General features: G+C 38.8%; 1 protein-coding gene across 1 annotated transcript in view; it reads right to left on the bottom strand.

Annotated features, from left to right (window-relative positions):
• The window catches only part of INTS4 (integrator complex subunit 4), a 112,023-nt gene that overhangs the window by 6,749 nt on the left and 89,292 nt on the right, over positions 1-15,982 (bottom strand). Inside the window, exons 16-21 of the mRNA XM_029207841.1 lie at positions 15,155-15,248; positions 12,218-12,298; positions 10,250-10,380; positions 4,674-4,733; positions 2,748-2,907; positions 2,379-2,522 (exon numbers count right to left, since the gene is read on the bottom strand). Coding sequence (XP_029063674.1) covers positions 2,379-2,522; positions 2,748-2,907; positions 4,674-4,733; positions 10,250-10,380; positions 12,218-12,298; positions 15,155-15,248 — 670 coding nt within the window. The remainder of the gene's footprint in view (positions 1-2,378; positions 2,523-2,747; positions 2,908-4,673; positions 4,734-10,249; positions 10,381-12,217; positions 12,299-15,154; positions 15,249-15,982) is intronic.

Genomic DNA, 15,982 nt, shown 5'->3' with positions numbered 1-15,982 from the left:
CATATGTATATATGTGTGTGTGTGTGTATATATATATATATATATATATTTTTAAGTATATTGCAGAATGTTTTTATAGTAGCCAAAACTGGAAATAACCCTGTAGGGGAGAAAAATTAATTTCCCCTCTACCCTTCTTGGTTCTTGGCTGAGACCCTGCTATAATAAAAGGCAGATTAACAGGAGAAAAACAAATAGAAGTTAATAACAAATATGTCTCCTCTATATAAGGAAGAGACCTAGGAAAACTGAGTAACTCCCTGAAACTAACCAAGCCATCACCTTAAATACCATATTCAGCTAAAAACAAAAGGAAGATGTTGAAGAGGAAGGGAGCCTGTTACGGGAGGTTATCAGGTAAAACACAATAATCAAGGGTACGAGTGTTATGCAAATTTAAGTTGGCATAGTCTTCACTGATGAATTTCTAGAGATTTAGTCTTGCTTCCCTTTCTGGTACCGAGAGGAAGATACCTTACAAATGGAGATTTCCCTTATAAATGTAAATTTCCCGCACAAAAGGGCAATTCTACTCTGTTTCCAGTCTACAGCCTCTCAAAAATAATCATCCCAAAATAATCCTTAGGCCAAAAAGGCTTATTTTGGGGTGGTGTATTATGTTCCCCTTCATTCCTGCCTTTGAAACTTCTAAGAAGCTTCACAATCCAGAAGCTAAGTCGGTAGATCGGTCCATTATCTCACTGAACCAGTCTCTTAGTCTTTCTTTTTTTTTTTTTTTTTTTTTAATCTTTATTTTCTTTATTTATTTCGTTCGTTGGTTGGTTGGTTGTGCTGGGTCTTAGTTGCGGCTCGCGGGCTCCTTAGTTGCCGTACATGGGCTCCTTATGTAACAGAGAAGAGCCATATCTGGCTACATGTTGGACCTGTTTCTTTTACTTTAACCTTTGCTTTCCTGCTCTTGTTCACTAAAAGGATACTGTCTATACATAACGGCCTGCCTCGGGGAACCCTGTCCCTCTGCCTGAATGTTATGTTAAACCAAAGTGCCTTTGTTGGGGGAAGCATCCTGACCCTGTCCACCTGTGGGTGGCTGCAAGAAAGAAGAAATTAACACATCCCCTCCCTGAGGCTAGCCATTCCAGGGGACATTTGCAAAACTTACGGCCTTTTTACTTTACTTCCTCACCTCCTCCCCCTCTCTGTTCTATAAAAGAAACTGGCATCCAAACCCAGGTAAGATGGTTTTTCAGAGACACTAGTCTGCCATATTCTTGGTCTGCCGGCTTTCCGAATAAAGTCGTATTCCTTGTCTCAACACCTCATCTCCCGATTCACTGGCCTGTAGTACAGTGAGCAGAGCGAGCTTGAACTCAGTAACACTTAGTTGCGGCAGGCGGGCTCCTTGGTTGTGGCAAGCGGCTCCCTAGTTGAGGCACGTGAACTCTTAGTTGCGGCATGCATGTGGGATCTAGTTCCCTGACCAGGGATCAAACGCGGGCCCCCTGCATTGGGAGCGCGGAGTCTCATCCACTGCACCACCAGGGAAGTCCCAGTCTCTTAGTCTTGAGAATAGGTCAGGTTATTTAAAAAGTTAGGTCTCATTTCAGGAGGCAGTGTTGCAAGTGGCTCCCAAAGTTAGATCTATGTTGTGTGAGCAATCAGGATTTAATAAGAGGCCATAACATTCTTAATTCATCCTGTGCCTGTTGGAACTGATGACTGAACTTCTGTTTTACAACTGCCTGTCCATTTGTCTGTCTCTCACTGAAACTAAGCATCCTCAGGGCACGAATTCTGACATGCTTGCCTAGCACTTAGCATGTGCAATAGAGTAAGCATGGATGGATGGAAGGGAGGGAGGGAGGGGGTGTAAATGGGTAGGACTCTTAGTGGGGCTTAACTACTGACTGTTAAATTGCTTAGTGTCTATACTGCATCTCTCCTGTCTCTCTAGTACATCTATCTAACTTGGAAAGAATACTCCCTAGTGACTACTTTTTCCCACCCATAAACTGTATTCACCAAGCTGACCCACCTACAACCGGAAAAGGACTTATTACAGTTTGCTTAGCCCTGAAAATACCAAGTCTTAACTTCACATTATAAGAATAGAAGCGGCCCTGTCATTTAGTGAACCCTTACTGGGGACCAGGAACTTTATACACATCACTTCATTTCAATGTCAACTATTCCTATTTGTCAGTTGCAGAATCTAAGGTTCAGAGTTTAAAGTAACTTCCTCCAGACCATACTCAGCAGTAGAGCTGGGATTCACACCCAGGCTCTTGTCCATAAAAACTTATCTCTTCTCTCTCCCCAGTTTCTGTCCCTCAGGTAGAGATTACAGGGGTGCTAAAGTTAAAAGTTCCAACACAAAGTCAGTTTAGAAGCTCCATGGGAACCAAAACCTGACAGACCTGGACCTTCACAGTGCTCTGAGGATCCTGAACATGTTCCAGGGTTGCATCGACATCCAGGGCCACCACCAACCCAGAGGTAAACCGCAAAGGGTTGTCTGACTCGCCCGCTGGCTCAATAATGGTGGCTGAGGCTTTGTGGATCTGTAAGCAAGAAGAAAATACGATTCTAAAGCCAGGTCATCTCTGGGTAACAAAACATGATCCTTGCCTTTCTGTCTCCTTATCTAATGGGTGGACACATGTTAGTCAATCAGAGGAAAGGCCCTAACCCAGCTCCTCCACTGGTCAAAGAAGATCACCAAGATGAGCAGTTTTGGATGCTCTCTGGATGGATTTCGCCTGAAGGGGTATGACACAGACACTGACCTGCTCTGGAAGGGGGAGGTGTAGGAAGGTACTCTGCCGCAGCATGGTATGTAGAATTTTGACCACTTCTGCAGGTTTGGATGTCATAAGTCGGGGCATGAGGTCAAGAAGTTTGTCCACAAAGCTGTCCTGCAGGTGGGGCAAATCAGCGATGAAACACCTGAAGGAACAAACAGAAGCAGCTATGCATTCATTCACCACAGGCTGAGCCCTAAACTTCTGCCAAGCCCTGAGGTAGGAAAAGTGATGAACTGGAGGAGTTCATGGTTACCGAGGAAAGTCATGCACCTATGTAATTATGCTGTAGTGACATGACCATCATAATAGCCTTGCTTATTAAATATCTATATATGCCAGGCATCCTCTTAAGTGTTTTACACTATCTTATTTAATCCTCCCAGTAGTCCTGTGCATTGTTAGAATTATTATTGTCATATTACAGATTCATTAATTAATATAACAAATATGTCTTTAGGTCTTACCAAGTACTATTCTAGACACTGAGGATATTATACTGAGCAAAAGAGAAGAAAAAGCCTGTCTTAATGGAGCATCACTGATAGGAACATTGAGATTCAGAGAGGATAATGTTGTACTGAGGCTTAAAAAAAGTTAACTTACTCCCAGCTCTGAATGATTCCACAGTACTCTGCTTTGTAGAAGGAGATAGTCAAAAATATTTCACTGAGGGGTGATATCAGTATAGGGACTCAGAGGCTGAATTAAGAAAGAATGTGCAGCCCTTAACAACAGATCCTCGTCTGTGGCAAATCAGAGCTGTCATCTTTCCAAAAATCTCTCCAACCCAACTGTGCAAAAACAAGACTCTCCACCTTAAAGAATCTAAAACCATGTCTAACTAAATCAGTTTGCTGTACACCAGAAACATATACAACATTGTAAACCAACTATACTTCAATTAAAAAAAAAAAAATCTAAAACCAAGAGTAAGGCATGGACTTCGTAGAGATTTGAAGTCAGGATCTAAAGAGTCAAGCTAGATTGCATCATTTACTAGAGCAGCTCCTATTGGTGAAGAGTAGTATTGCAACTCAGCCCTATAGGAAGCCATCATCACCCGAATGAAAAAAGCCTGAGAAGTGTAGAGTCATACAAACCTGTAGAGTCAGGTTTGGTAAAGTTCATGGGGGTAGAAGCAAGGAGTGAAAAAATGAAATATTAGACTTAATAAATATTAGATTTTAAAATCCTATAAATGCCTTCTTCCCAGTATTGTATCGCCAGCATACCACAGGTCACAGTCAAGGTCACTACCTCGACCCCCCCTGTTTCACCAAGCCTTCCACTCATCGACTGCATATGTTTTAGCTGATTTACTTCATAATGAATCCTGAGAAAACATATCTATGCTACAAAATAAAAGCTACCTATAGAATGATGGAACAATTTTTGTAGATTAGACAGAAATATGCAAGTTTAAGATCCATGGTGAAGAAAAATAGACAAGTTGTGATTTTTCAACAAGAGTTTGTGTTTTCTCACATAATATTTGTCTTTTTCTGGCCCAGCTGAGTGCTGAATCAAAAAAATTCCTAATGTTTTTATTATTATGTTGTGTGTTTAGCTAACCTAAGAAGTTTATATACCAGTAAAGAAAATACAGTTATCTCTCAGTATCTGTGGTGGATTGGTTCCAGGACCCCTTGCAAATACCAAAATCCACAGATGCTCAAGTCCTTTATATAAAAATGGAATAATACAGTCGAACCCTCTGCATCCATGAATGCAGAACCCATGGATACTGAGAGCCACCTGTATACAAATTAGGGCATACTGCATGTATCATAATAGCTTGGTTACATGGGCTAAACCAAAGATTCTGGCTTGTGATTGCTCTTGTTTCCCTGTAAGTACGATCTTTACATAACCAAGATTTAATAAGCTAGAAAGTGATGAAATACTTACCTCTGAAAAAAGTCCACTTCCTGTAAAAATTTTTCACACATCCCAAATAAGGGGTCAACTCTGTAGAAAAGAAAAAACAACAAAACAAACAAAAACCCATGTAATTTGCTTGTGAAATCTGAGAACTGAGGAGTAAAGACCAAAGTTCCAGAAACCTGAGCCCACAAGAAAAGACAACGAGCATATTATACTATAAAAATTATCTGTAAGAGAAACAGAGGACTCCTAATGGACCTAGGGGGAAATATTTGCCAGGATCCCAAGACCTAATTAAAACACTGCAGTGCCCATTAGGCTCAATGTACATTCAAAATCAAAGACTATCACAGGCCACACTTGGCACCAGATTCAGTAAGGATATAGGACAGAAGCACAGCTTACAGGCAGTGCAATGTCATATTCCTCCTCTGCAGGAGTCCTTGCAGCAGCCCATTCAACCATCTACATAGCTGTCTGGGAGCTCTGACCTTGCCACTGACAGCTCAGGTTCAAGGAGATGAGATCTACATCAGGTGAATGTGGAGACCATCTTCACTTAGAAGCCTCATGCTCCATAGGTGCTAATATCTCTTGAAGTAATCCAAAGGCATACCTTCCAGGGTCCCCACAGGGATATGCTCAGTTACAAGAATCACTGCATTCAATGAAGCCCAAAGCTATGGTGTCTGCATTAGGTAATTATAGTTCACTGATAGTTCCTTCTAGTGTACATGTAATTTTCTCAGAGATCATTTTTACCATAGCAGTGTCACCTAGTAATAGAGTTGATGCGATCACCTTACCAGGGAAGAGATCTGGAAACCAAAGGTCAAATTTTCATGCAGAAGGGGAAAAAGTTTTGTTACTACTTTGCACACAGACACAGACTATATGCTTTCTTCTCTATCTTGGCTTCTTTGGTCAAGTAGTACTTAGAGTACCTAGATAAGCCAGGCAACATGCCAGGCCAATATAACTTACTAATCACACAACAGATTTTTCCTTTGATCTTTGTGCGTTTTATTTATTATAATTTCTGCAGGGAATGTTCCACTCATTTTCATTAATATATTATTAATTGAAGGAGTAAAGTTCCAGTGAAGAAAAAACAAATACTCTTTCCTTATATAAAAACATGTAAGAGAATGGTATCAAGGTTCTTAATAACCGAGTCAAGTTTTTCTACTAAACCGTAAGCTCCATGAGAGTAGGGACTTTGTATCATTCATCATGTATTTCCTGACACAAGCAGCTATGCAATAAATATTTGTTGAATGGATAAATGATAAATGGCAGATGGAAATGTACTCTACAACCAACATTAATTTGAATTATTTTCCTAAAAAGCAGGTAGCACTTGAAACTTTCTTAACTCTGACAAACTACTAGAAGTGGAACTGAAATTTGCTGGTGAGGTTAACCAACCAAAGACCACCTAGGATGAGAGGGCTGGAAGGGAGAACTCCAGCTAAGCAGAGACTGAAATGAAAGCAATTTGGCCAAGTAGCACCTTTTTTGGCTTGTTCACGTACAACCAACTTGGAGAATTTCCAAGCAGTAAAATACAAAAAGATTTGGGAACTCTTCCCCAACCCCCAAGCAGAGTAGGTAGCCTCACCTACATGGTACGTACATGAAGTAGGCCTCTAGCACTAAGAACCCCCACTTTCAATGTAAGAGTGAGGCCCACTAGGGGAAACCAAACATTGACCTATAACTGTTGGGGAAGGCTATACCAGTTACCAATTTAAACTAGTCTAAACTTTCACTTATAAGTATTCAAAGACAATGAAAAATTATTAGATGTTATAAGGATGATAAGGAGCTGTAAAGGAGACCAAGCAGACCTCAGTGAGGTAATGTCAAGGGAAGAAAGCACAGAAAGCTTTTTTTAAAATTCTAATAAACAACCTGATTAAGATTTAAGAGGATATTTGAAAGGATATCGCATTGATAAAGTGAGAAAAACTGCTACAAAAAAGGTACACAGAAGAAAGCACACTTGGAAATAATAATAATGAAATCAACTCAACAATTGAAGAACACTAAATGAAAAATGATGAAAACTGAAATGGTAAATTAAAAGAGTACGTTGAGGAATTTACTCAGAATATAAAGTAGAAAAAGAAACTGAAATTGTGAGAGAAAAGATAAGATATAGGGAAAATAGATCCAGAAGATACAATATCTAGTATGGCAGACTGGAGTGGATGGAAGAAGTAGTAATTAAAGAAATAATAGAGGGAAAAAAATCCCTGAGATAAAACAGAGCTGAGACTTCGAAGTCCCATTAAAAGTCAGTAAGAATAATGAAAGGAAACACATAACTAGACATATCCTGATGAAATTTCTGAATTCTAAAAAGAAAAAGAAAAGTTTACAGCTTTGAGCCATGAAAAATAAGCTAACTACAAAGGAAAGAGAACCAGACAGACATCAGACATCCTAACTGTAACATGAAATACTAAAAGGTAACATAGCAATATTAACAGAGTTCTGAAAGAATTCCAATTATGTATGAGAGCAAAAGAAAGGCAGTTTTAGATATGTTAAGTCTCAATGAGTATACTACTTATATACTTACTCTGAAAAGCAATACTAGCGAATGTGTTCCAGTCAGATAAATGGTGAATTAGAACAAGGAATTTTAAAAGGCAATTGTGATACAAAAAGAACAGTGCTGGGTAAGCTGGAGCTAAATTATTTTGATAATGTACTTATAAAGACTAATGCTATTTTAAGAAAGAATTCTTAAAATAAGAGATACGTTAAAAACCATAATCCAATATATTGTACAGCACAGGGAATTATAGCCATTATCTTATAATAACTTTTAATGGAGTATAATCTGTAAAAATACTGAATCACTATGCTGTACACCTGAAACTAATATTGTATACCAACTATACTTCAATTTAAAAAAAGAACAATCTGAGGGCTTCCCTGGTGGCGCAGTGGTTGAGAGTCTGCCTGCCGATGCAGGGGACACAGGTTCGCGCCCCAGTCCGGGAGGATCCCGCATGCCGTGGAGCGGCTGGGCCCATGAGCCATGGCTGCTGGGCCTGCGCGTCCAGGGCCTGTGCTCCGCAGCGGGAGGGGCCACAGCAGTGAGAGGCCCGCGTACCACAAAAAAAAAAAAAAAAGAACAATCTGAAACTAAATTCTAAATTATTTAACAGCGTGAAACAATCAAATAAAAATACACTAAAACTTTCATTTTGATTAGATATGGTCTTGATAGAGATGATCATAAATTCTATTTTTTAATGCTGAAAAATATAAGGTCAATCTGTTTATTAAAAATATAAGGGTAGGGATTCCCTGGTGGCGCAGTGGTTAAGAATCCGCCAGCCAGTGTAGGGGACACAGGTTCGAGCCATGGTCCGGGAAGGTCCCACATGTCGTGGAGCAACTACACCCGTGCGCCACAACTACTGAGCCTGTGCTCTAGAGCCCGTGCTCTGCAACAAAGAGAAGCCACTGCAATGAGAAGCCCGTGCACGGCAACGAACAGTAGCCCCCGCTCGCTGCAAAAAGAAAGCCCATGCACAGCAACAAGGACCCAACACAGCCAAAAATAAAAAAAAATTTATATATATATATGAGTAAAAATACTATTTATACAACTAAAATGAGCTAACATTTGTCAAGTGTTTACTCTTAATGTGTCAGGCAGTATTTTAAGGGCTTTACATATAATAACTCAATAATCCTTACAATAACCCTATGACAGAGAGGCAAGTACTATTATTATCCCAGTTTAACTTATGGGAAATAAACTGAGACAGAAGTTCTTAAGTAACTTGTCCAAGGTCACTAAGTTTGCAAATGGTGGAGTCAAGATCTGAATCAAATCAATGAGGCACCCCAGCCCTCTTAATCATTATGTTCTACTGCCTCTCACTTGAATAGGTTAAAATTAGGGTACAGAACTTTCAAACCCCTGGAAGAAGAAAGAAACAAAACAATAAAAAATTTCCAGCAAAAATCAAGGAAAAAGAAAAAGAAGCAGGTATGCATACAAATGGAAAATATAAAATATAGCATGAGTAAACACCAAATATATTGGAATCTTTATACAATGACATGGAAATACGAAATATTATATTGTTGGATGAAATGAAAATATGGCAGAACAGCCAAGTATATTATGATTCGATTTACACTAATACACGCATTTATAATCTACACTTTTAGTCATTTGTTTTACAAGGGGTAGATTACCAGAGAACAGAATGTTCACTTAATCTACAATATTTAAAGTTTTACAGTAATCATACATAAACTGAAAAAGATATTTATTTTCTTTAAATAAAAATGCGTAGGGCTTCCCTGGTGGCACAGTGGTTGAGAGTCCGCCTGCCGACGCAGGGGACACGGGTTCGTGCCCCGGTCCGGGAAGATCTCACATGCCGCGGAGCGGCTGGGCCCGTGAGCCATGGCCGCTGAGCCTGTGCGTCTGGAGCCTGTGCTCCGCAACGGGAGAGGCCACAACAGTGAGAGGCCCACGTACTGCAAAAAAAAAAAAAGTGTAGATGCCAGCACAAGCACCTATCTTTTCTCAGCTGTGACTGGCACATAGCAGGAATTAAACATTTGTTAAATGAATGTATGGCTATCTCTAAGATTAAATCACTACCTGAGTTTATCAGGTCACTATCAAGATAAGCAAAGAAATAAAATAATACAATGTTCCTTTTAATGTATTTTTCAGTGCTCACTTAAACACTCATATTTATTTCTCTACACTATTTTTAGGCTGACACAACTGGTGGACTGAGCATCAAATGTGTCTCCTGTCTGATAACGAGTTTCCTAAGCACTATATTACATTAAATCCGTGGTGCCATTATTCTTAAGATGCACCTTTATTTTATGAAACACCAAGAAACAAAAACACTTTCAAACTACGGCACACCATCAAAATATCTGATTTCAGAGAAGTAAAATTTCTAAATGTGCATTTTAGAATCAATGAAATATAGCAATTCTCATTATCAGAAAGTCTAACAGTTACAATTATAATGAGCTCTTACTATGTGCTAAGTACCATGCTAAGTGCTTTTACATGTATTATCCCATTCATTTTTCATAGAAACCCCATGAGATAGATGCTGTCATGGTTCTCATTTTACAAACAGGAAAACAAGGCACAGAGAGGCTAAAAAAAACCTGTCTGTAATCAAACAACAAGTAAGTAGAGAGTCAGGATTTGAACAAAGTAGTCTCACAGCACCATACATTCTCATAATTTGTCTTTACTGCCTAAGGTAGAGCACTAGTCCCATCAGAAGAGAAAAAAAGTGGTTCTGGCACTATATTCTTAAAGAAATCTATCAAGGACTATACAGAATGCCTTGTTGCCAGATGAAGCCCTATGTTGTGTTGTAGGCAATGGAGAGCCACCAAAGGGTTTTTCCAGGGATCTAATCTGATCCAAGAATGTAACTTGGAATATCTGAAAAAATGAAGAGCTTGTAGGTAGTCTTTCCTAAATATTATTTCACGCATCATTAACCTTGGTGAGATCTCTGAATGCAGTTGTAAGTGTCTTTAAAAGGACTCAGCCACCCTTTTTCACCAACCACACATCTTACCCTCGAGCAGTCCGTGCTGTTACTATAAGTTGCAAGGCTTTGGCCTGCAGCCTCATGTGATGGATAATCACCACCTGCTTGTTCTCCACGCCACTATACATGAACTCCATTTTGTAGGTTTCTTCCATGATCTATAAGGAAGAGATAAGTAATAAGCAGATTATAGTCTTACTTAAGAGCAAAGAGCAGCACAGGATTCTAAGTGAAACCAGATCTGCACAGAGTGCTTTTTTTAATGCCTATGTTTTAATTCTGAACTGAGATTTTTAAGTGCCTATGTTGAGAGAAACTAGTGTAATTTGAGAGAAATTAATATACATGTTGAGAGAATAAATTATTTTGTCAATTAAAAAAACAAACTTCCATCTGGTAATATCATCTTAGTTGATGATATAAAGATATGAAAGTTTAAACACTGATAAAACTGTAAAGCACTGCTTGTAACTAAAGCAAATTCACTGTGATGTGGTGGCAAATGAATACGTATGGAAACGTAATCCTCAGGAAAAGTCCTCAAGAATTTAGTATTAGGAACCACTGACCACCTGTTAGCCATCCAGACTGTTCTATGGGCCTGGTCTCTCAGAGGGATTTTAGGGAGGGAATCAGTGCAGAAAACAATGTCAGTGACCTCAGCTCAAGCCCAGTGCATCTTAAGCTCTCGCTCTGTTCTATCCAAGTCAGCGAATCCCCCACAATGATGCTTCTCTTTCCCTTCCCTTTCTTCAATGGGAGGCAAGCAATGATGGCAGGCAATGATGCTTGCCTCCCATTGAAGGCTTTGGAGTCAGAGCCCTGTCAGCTGTCTTCTACAACTGACAGTAAGATAAGTTTCCTAATTACATGGTGCCTCAGTTTCCCTATCTGTAAATGCAGAAGAAACAGCACCAACATCATAAAATTTAAAGGATTAAATGAGGTATGGAAGGTGCTTAGCACAGTAACTGTCACATAGCAATGGTAATTCCTTTCTCTTTCTTCCAGACTACTGCTCCCTGTCCCATCCCTCCCAACATGGCCTATTGGTGTTCTGTTGTCATTAAGTTCTACTCCCCTACAATAAGCCACATGGCAGGTCTGAGAGGGAGTCTAGATTAGATGAGAGATGAAGCAGAGTAGTGGAAAGAAAACAGACTCTGGGTATCAGAGTACCTGAGCTCAAGTTCCTGACTTACTACCTATAGCTCTACGAATATAACCTTGCTGAGCGTTGTTTCATCTGTAAAATGGACTTAATACTTATTCCAACCTAATGGGATTATTATGAGGGCTAATTAAAATAGACTTGAAATCATTTAGTGAACTGTAATGTAACAATCATAGTCACCATCATTATCTTCCTACTGGGTTGTAATTAGTCATATACAGGCTTACTATTGGGAAGACATGACCCAGAAGAGTTCACCAAATCCCAATACCCAAGAATGAAGGGAAATTGCTCAAAACTAGAAAGAAATAAACTTAAGGCAAGTAAAATTAAATGCTACTTAATGAACTGAGGAGGAAAAAACAGACCTTTAAATATTCAAGAGATGGTTAAAGAAAAGAGAGAGAAAGAGAGATGGTACAGGCTAAAAATATAACCACCTCAAAATGAGTTCAGCTACATTTTCAGATGAAAGATTCATGATAGTATTTATTAGATTTTAGTATATCTGAAATACAAACTAATAATATTTTAGAACACAAAAGAAATCTTAGAAATCAGGGAGGTTAAGTAACCTGCTCAACACCACCCAACAAATTAGAGGCAGACATGGGAACAGAACCCAAGTCCCCAGACTCTAAAGCCAGTGCTGTGTCCCCTAATTATGCTGCTTCTCGTATCACTAACTTCTGACACAGGCTGAAAATGGGGAGGCCACAGCAGAGCCTTGTGAACGCCTCTGACTCTAACTTAGACAATGCAATTTCTGGACAGAGATCTGGACAGAGATCCACCTGAGGAGAAGGTCTCAATAAGCTTACCTGTTTTGCTGCTGCTGAGGCCAAATCACTCTGCTTCAAATACAAAGGGGCAGCCACATTCCACAGCTTTTCCTGCAAGGCCTAACAAATCAGGAGAGGACAGAACACAGAGGTCAAAAAGACTGCCATATAATTTGAGACTTAAGTGTCTGTTTTGCTTTGAAAATTTACCGTGATCAAGACTTCCTCTCATTCTTATTCTTTTAGGCCAGTAAGTCCTACCTATTATGGACAGAGAGGAGACCAATGATTTGGGCCAAATGAACTCCTCCCCATTCAATTCTTGGCCCAAAGACCCTATGTTCCAGACCAGAGCTTGCAAGCAGAGTGCAGGAGCCATGAAGGCCTCACCAAGAATGCCCAGGCAAGCCAGGCTTCTGAGGCTCTGGGACCTCCTTGATCCCAGAGTCACTGGACTAACCAGACTGCCTAGACCCTTCTTCCCTGACTTAGTTCCTTTTTCTTTGCTCCATGCTCTCTATCCTTTGAACAGCCCCATCACCTTACCAACATACTCGAACAAGAAATCAAGAAGCTTTCCTAGATTCCTCCCTCTCTCAATCTCTGCACATTCAAAACTATCACTTAGAGCCATGGATTTTACCTTCCATCTCCCTCCTCGCCTATCCATCCATACGGCCATCTCATCTAAACCTCTGCTATAGTCTCTTATTTTCACAGCCCTTCTTAATTACAGGCATAATGACATTACAGAAAACCTAGACTAACACTATACAACATAAATATAACACAAGCCGTGTATGTAATTTTACACTTTATAGTAGCCACATCTTTAAAAGTAAAAAGAAACAGGTGAAATTAATTTTAATATAGTTTATTTAACCCAGTATAAATAAGATAGTATTTCACTATGCAATCAATATTTTTTAAATAATTAATGAGATAGTTTACATTTTTTCCATACTAAGTCTAAGAAATACAGTGTGTATTTTACACTTACAGCACATCTCAATATGAACATTTATTTACTTATTTTTATAAATTTATTTATTATTTATTTATTTATCTGTGGCTGCATTGGGTCTTCGTTGATGGGCACGGGCTTTCTCTAGTTGCGGCGAGCGGGGCTACTCTTCCTTGCGGTGCATGGGCTTCTCAGTGCGGTGGCTTCTCTTGTTGCGAAGCACGGGCTCTAGGCGGGTGGGATTCAGTAGTTGTGCCATTTGGGCTCAGTAGTTGTGGCTCGTGGGCTCTAGAGCACAGGCTCAGTAGTTGTGGTGCACGGGCTTAGTTGCTCCGCAGCACGTGGGATCTTCCCAGACCAGGGATCGAACCCGTGTCCCTGCATTGGCAGGCGGATTCTTAACCACTGCACCATCAGGGAAGTCCTCAACATGAACATTTAAAGTGCTCAATGGTCACACATACCTAGTGACTACTGTATTTGACAGTGGCAGGTCTAGACTATAGATATAGAAATTGTTTAATAACCTAAATCATACTACCATTAAGAGTTATTGTTTTTGAATATTTGCTTCCAATCACTTCCTATATGCATGTTTTTTTATATAGTTGTAGTCAGAAAGCAGAAGTAATTTTGTGTGCTTCTTTGGGTACATAATATTATGTCACATTTGGTCATGTTCTTATATAATTCTTCATAAAGATCATTATTGCTACAGAATATACTGTTGAGTAGACGTGCCACGATTTATTTAGCTCCTCCCCTATTATCAAACACTTGCCTGCCTTGGGTTCTAAGTCTGGGTCCCTTACCTACACTTCTCCTACATGACGCTGAATAAAAAACATAGTTCTGTGTTCTTTTTAGGAGTAATCTCTTCTCTTTTCCTACTAAAGAAAAGTGGATTCTTTTCAAAGGCCTTCTTATATTGCTATCTAGAAGACAACAAGCCAAGGAAGAAGGAAGAAGACCAACACTGACACGGCACTCACTATGTACCAGACACTAGACCAAGGGTTTTCACATGCACTGCTTGCTACCAATCCTTACCTGGGTAGAGTTATTATTAGCCTTGTTTCATAGAAGCTTGGAAAAGCCAAATAACTGTGCAAAGGGACATGAAGGAACTTTTGGGGGTAATGGAAATCTTCTATATCTTAACCGTGGTGGTGGTTACACAGGCATATATATTTGAAAGAATCTATCTAGCCAAATAAGGACTGTTTAAATCCCAAACTACTTCAGTGTACACACTCATCTTCACATGCATACACACACCTACAAAACCCTAAGCTCACATATCTTACAGTGGCAAATAATTTCTGACGCCTCCATTTATTCTGACTTTGGTCAAATATCATTAATAACTTTGAAGACTAACCACATTTAGAACTAAAGCCAAGTTAAGTCTTATCAGGTTAGAAGGGCTCTTCTAAATTCTAAGCCTAAATTTATAGCAGAGCTCTGCTGCAGAAGCTGACAGCTATTGAGCTAGTTTAACTGGTTTTCAACTCAGGGAACTGAAACAGCTTTTGGGTACCAATTTTGTGTGTGTATATATATGTACTCTAACTACCTAGTATGAAATGACAGCAAGTCATTAGCTCTTAAAAGCAATGAAATCAACCTTTGACTAATTTGACTTTGACCAAATGCAATTAGCATTTAGAAATATATAAATATATAAAATACAAATGTTTATATAAGATCTTTGCTAATCAAATTGTTAAAAAACAATTAAAATCCTTGGGATTCTAATGCAAATGGTTATCCAACCTGCTCTAATTATATGATAAAGGAATTCTCTCAAATTAAAAAATTCAAATTCATATATGAGTTAACAATTCTTTAATTAGAGGCAAATATAATTATACTACAGAGTACATAATTTCCCCATTGCTAAGCAGTTGCATAAAACCAGTTATTTTTCTACTTATAGCCTCAAACACTGCTGGGTCCATTAAACTGCATTCTTAGCAACACACTCATGAACAAAATGGATTCAAACCAACCTTGATGAGAAGAAGCTGACACCTCAGATAGGTAGCAGAGAAGTCAGCTACTCCTGCCAATTCAGACTGAAGTTCTCCAAGTCTTTGCAGATCCCTGTAGTAAATAAAAACCCAAGCCAAACACAGAATAAGAATAACACCAATTAAAGATCATGTCAAAAGCTTTTTACCATTTTATACCTAGTAAATTGGTAAAAAAATTTTAAATGACAGCACTCAATGCTGAAGTGGTTATAATGAAACTTTCACTTACACTTTGATAGCAGTTTAAGCTGCTATAATTCTTCTGGAAAACAGTACTGTACTACGTTATAAAAGCCACACATATAGTCAAAAGTTTTGATCAGTAGCTTTATGCTACGAAGTAATTCTAAGGGAAACATTCAACAGAAATGAAATACTTTATGCCCCGCAATATTCATTGTTATGTTATAGTAAAACCCAGTAACTACTTAAATATCCAATGGTAGAGGAATTATTAAATAAATTACTGTACATACAGTCAATGGAATATTCTACAACCATTAAAATATAATATGGTAATAAGGTATATGATCTCAACTATGTAAAAACCATATATATATATACATATATATATATATATACACACACATATATGAAATATGAAAAAACAGAGCAACCTGTTTTCTAGATAGAGGTATTAGGGTGTTTTTTAGTGCCTTCTCCTAACTATGCTTTATTTTCCAAGTGTTTTATACAATCGGTAAGTATGTTTTATATCATCAGAAAAAAAAATTTTAAGGTATCATAGTGGGCTCCATTGGCTGCCTACCTAGTTAGTAATTTTCCACTTTTTCCTTACTAAGT

Source organism: Monodon monoceros, unplaced genomic scaffold, assembly GCF_005190385.1.
Source record: "Monodon monoceros isolate NGI ecotype Baffin Bay Population unplaced genomic scaffold, NGI_Narwhal_1 Super_Scaffold_7, whole genome shotgun sequence".
NCBI classification, from domain to species: Eukaryota; Metazoa; Chordata; class Mammalia; order Artiodactyla; family Monodontidae; genus Monodon; species Monodon monoceros.
The sequence above is the reverse complement of the archived record's forward strand: the minus strand, read 5'-3'. Positions and strand labels throughout refer to the sequence as shown.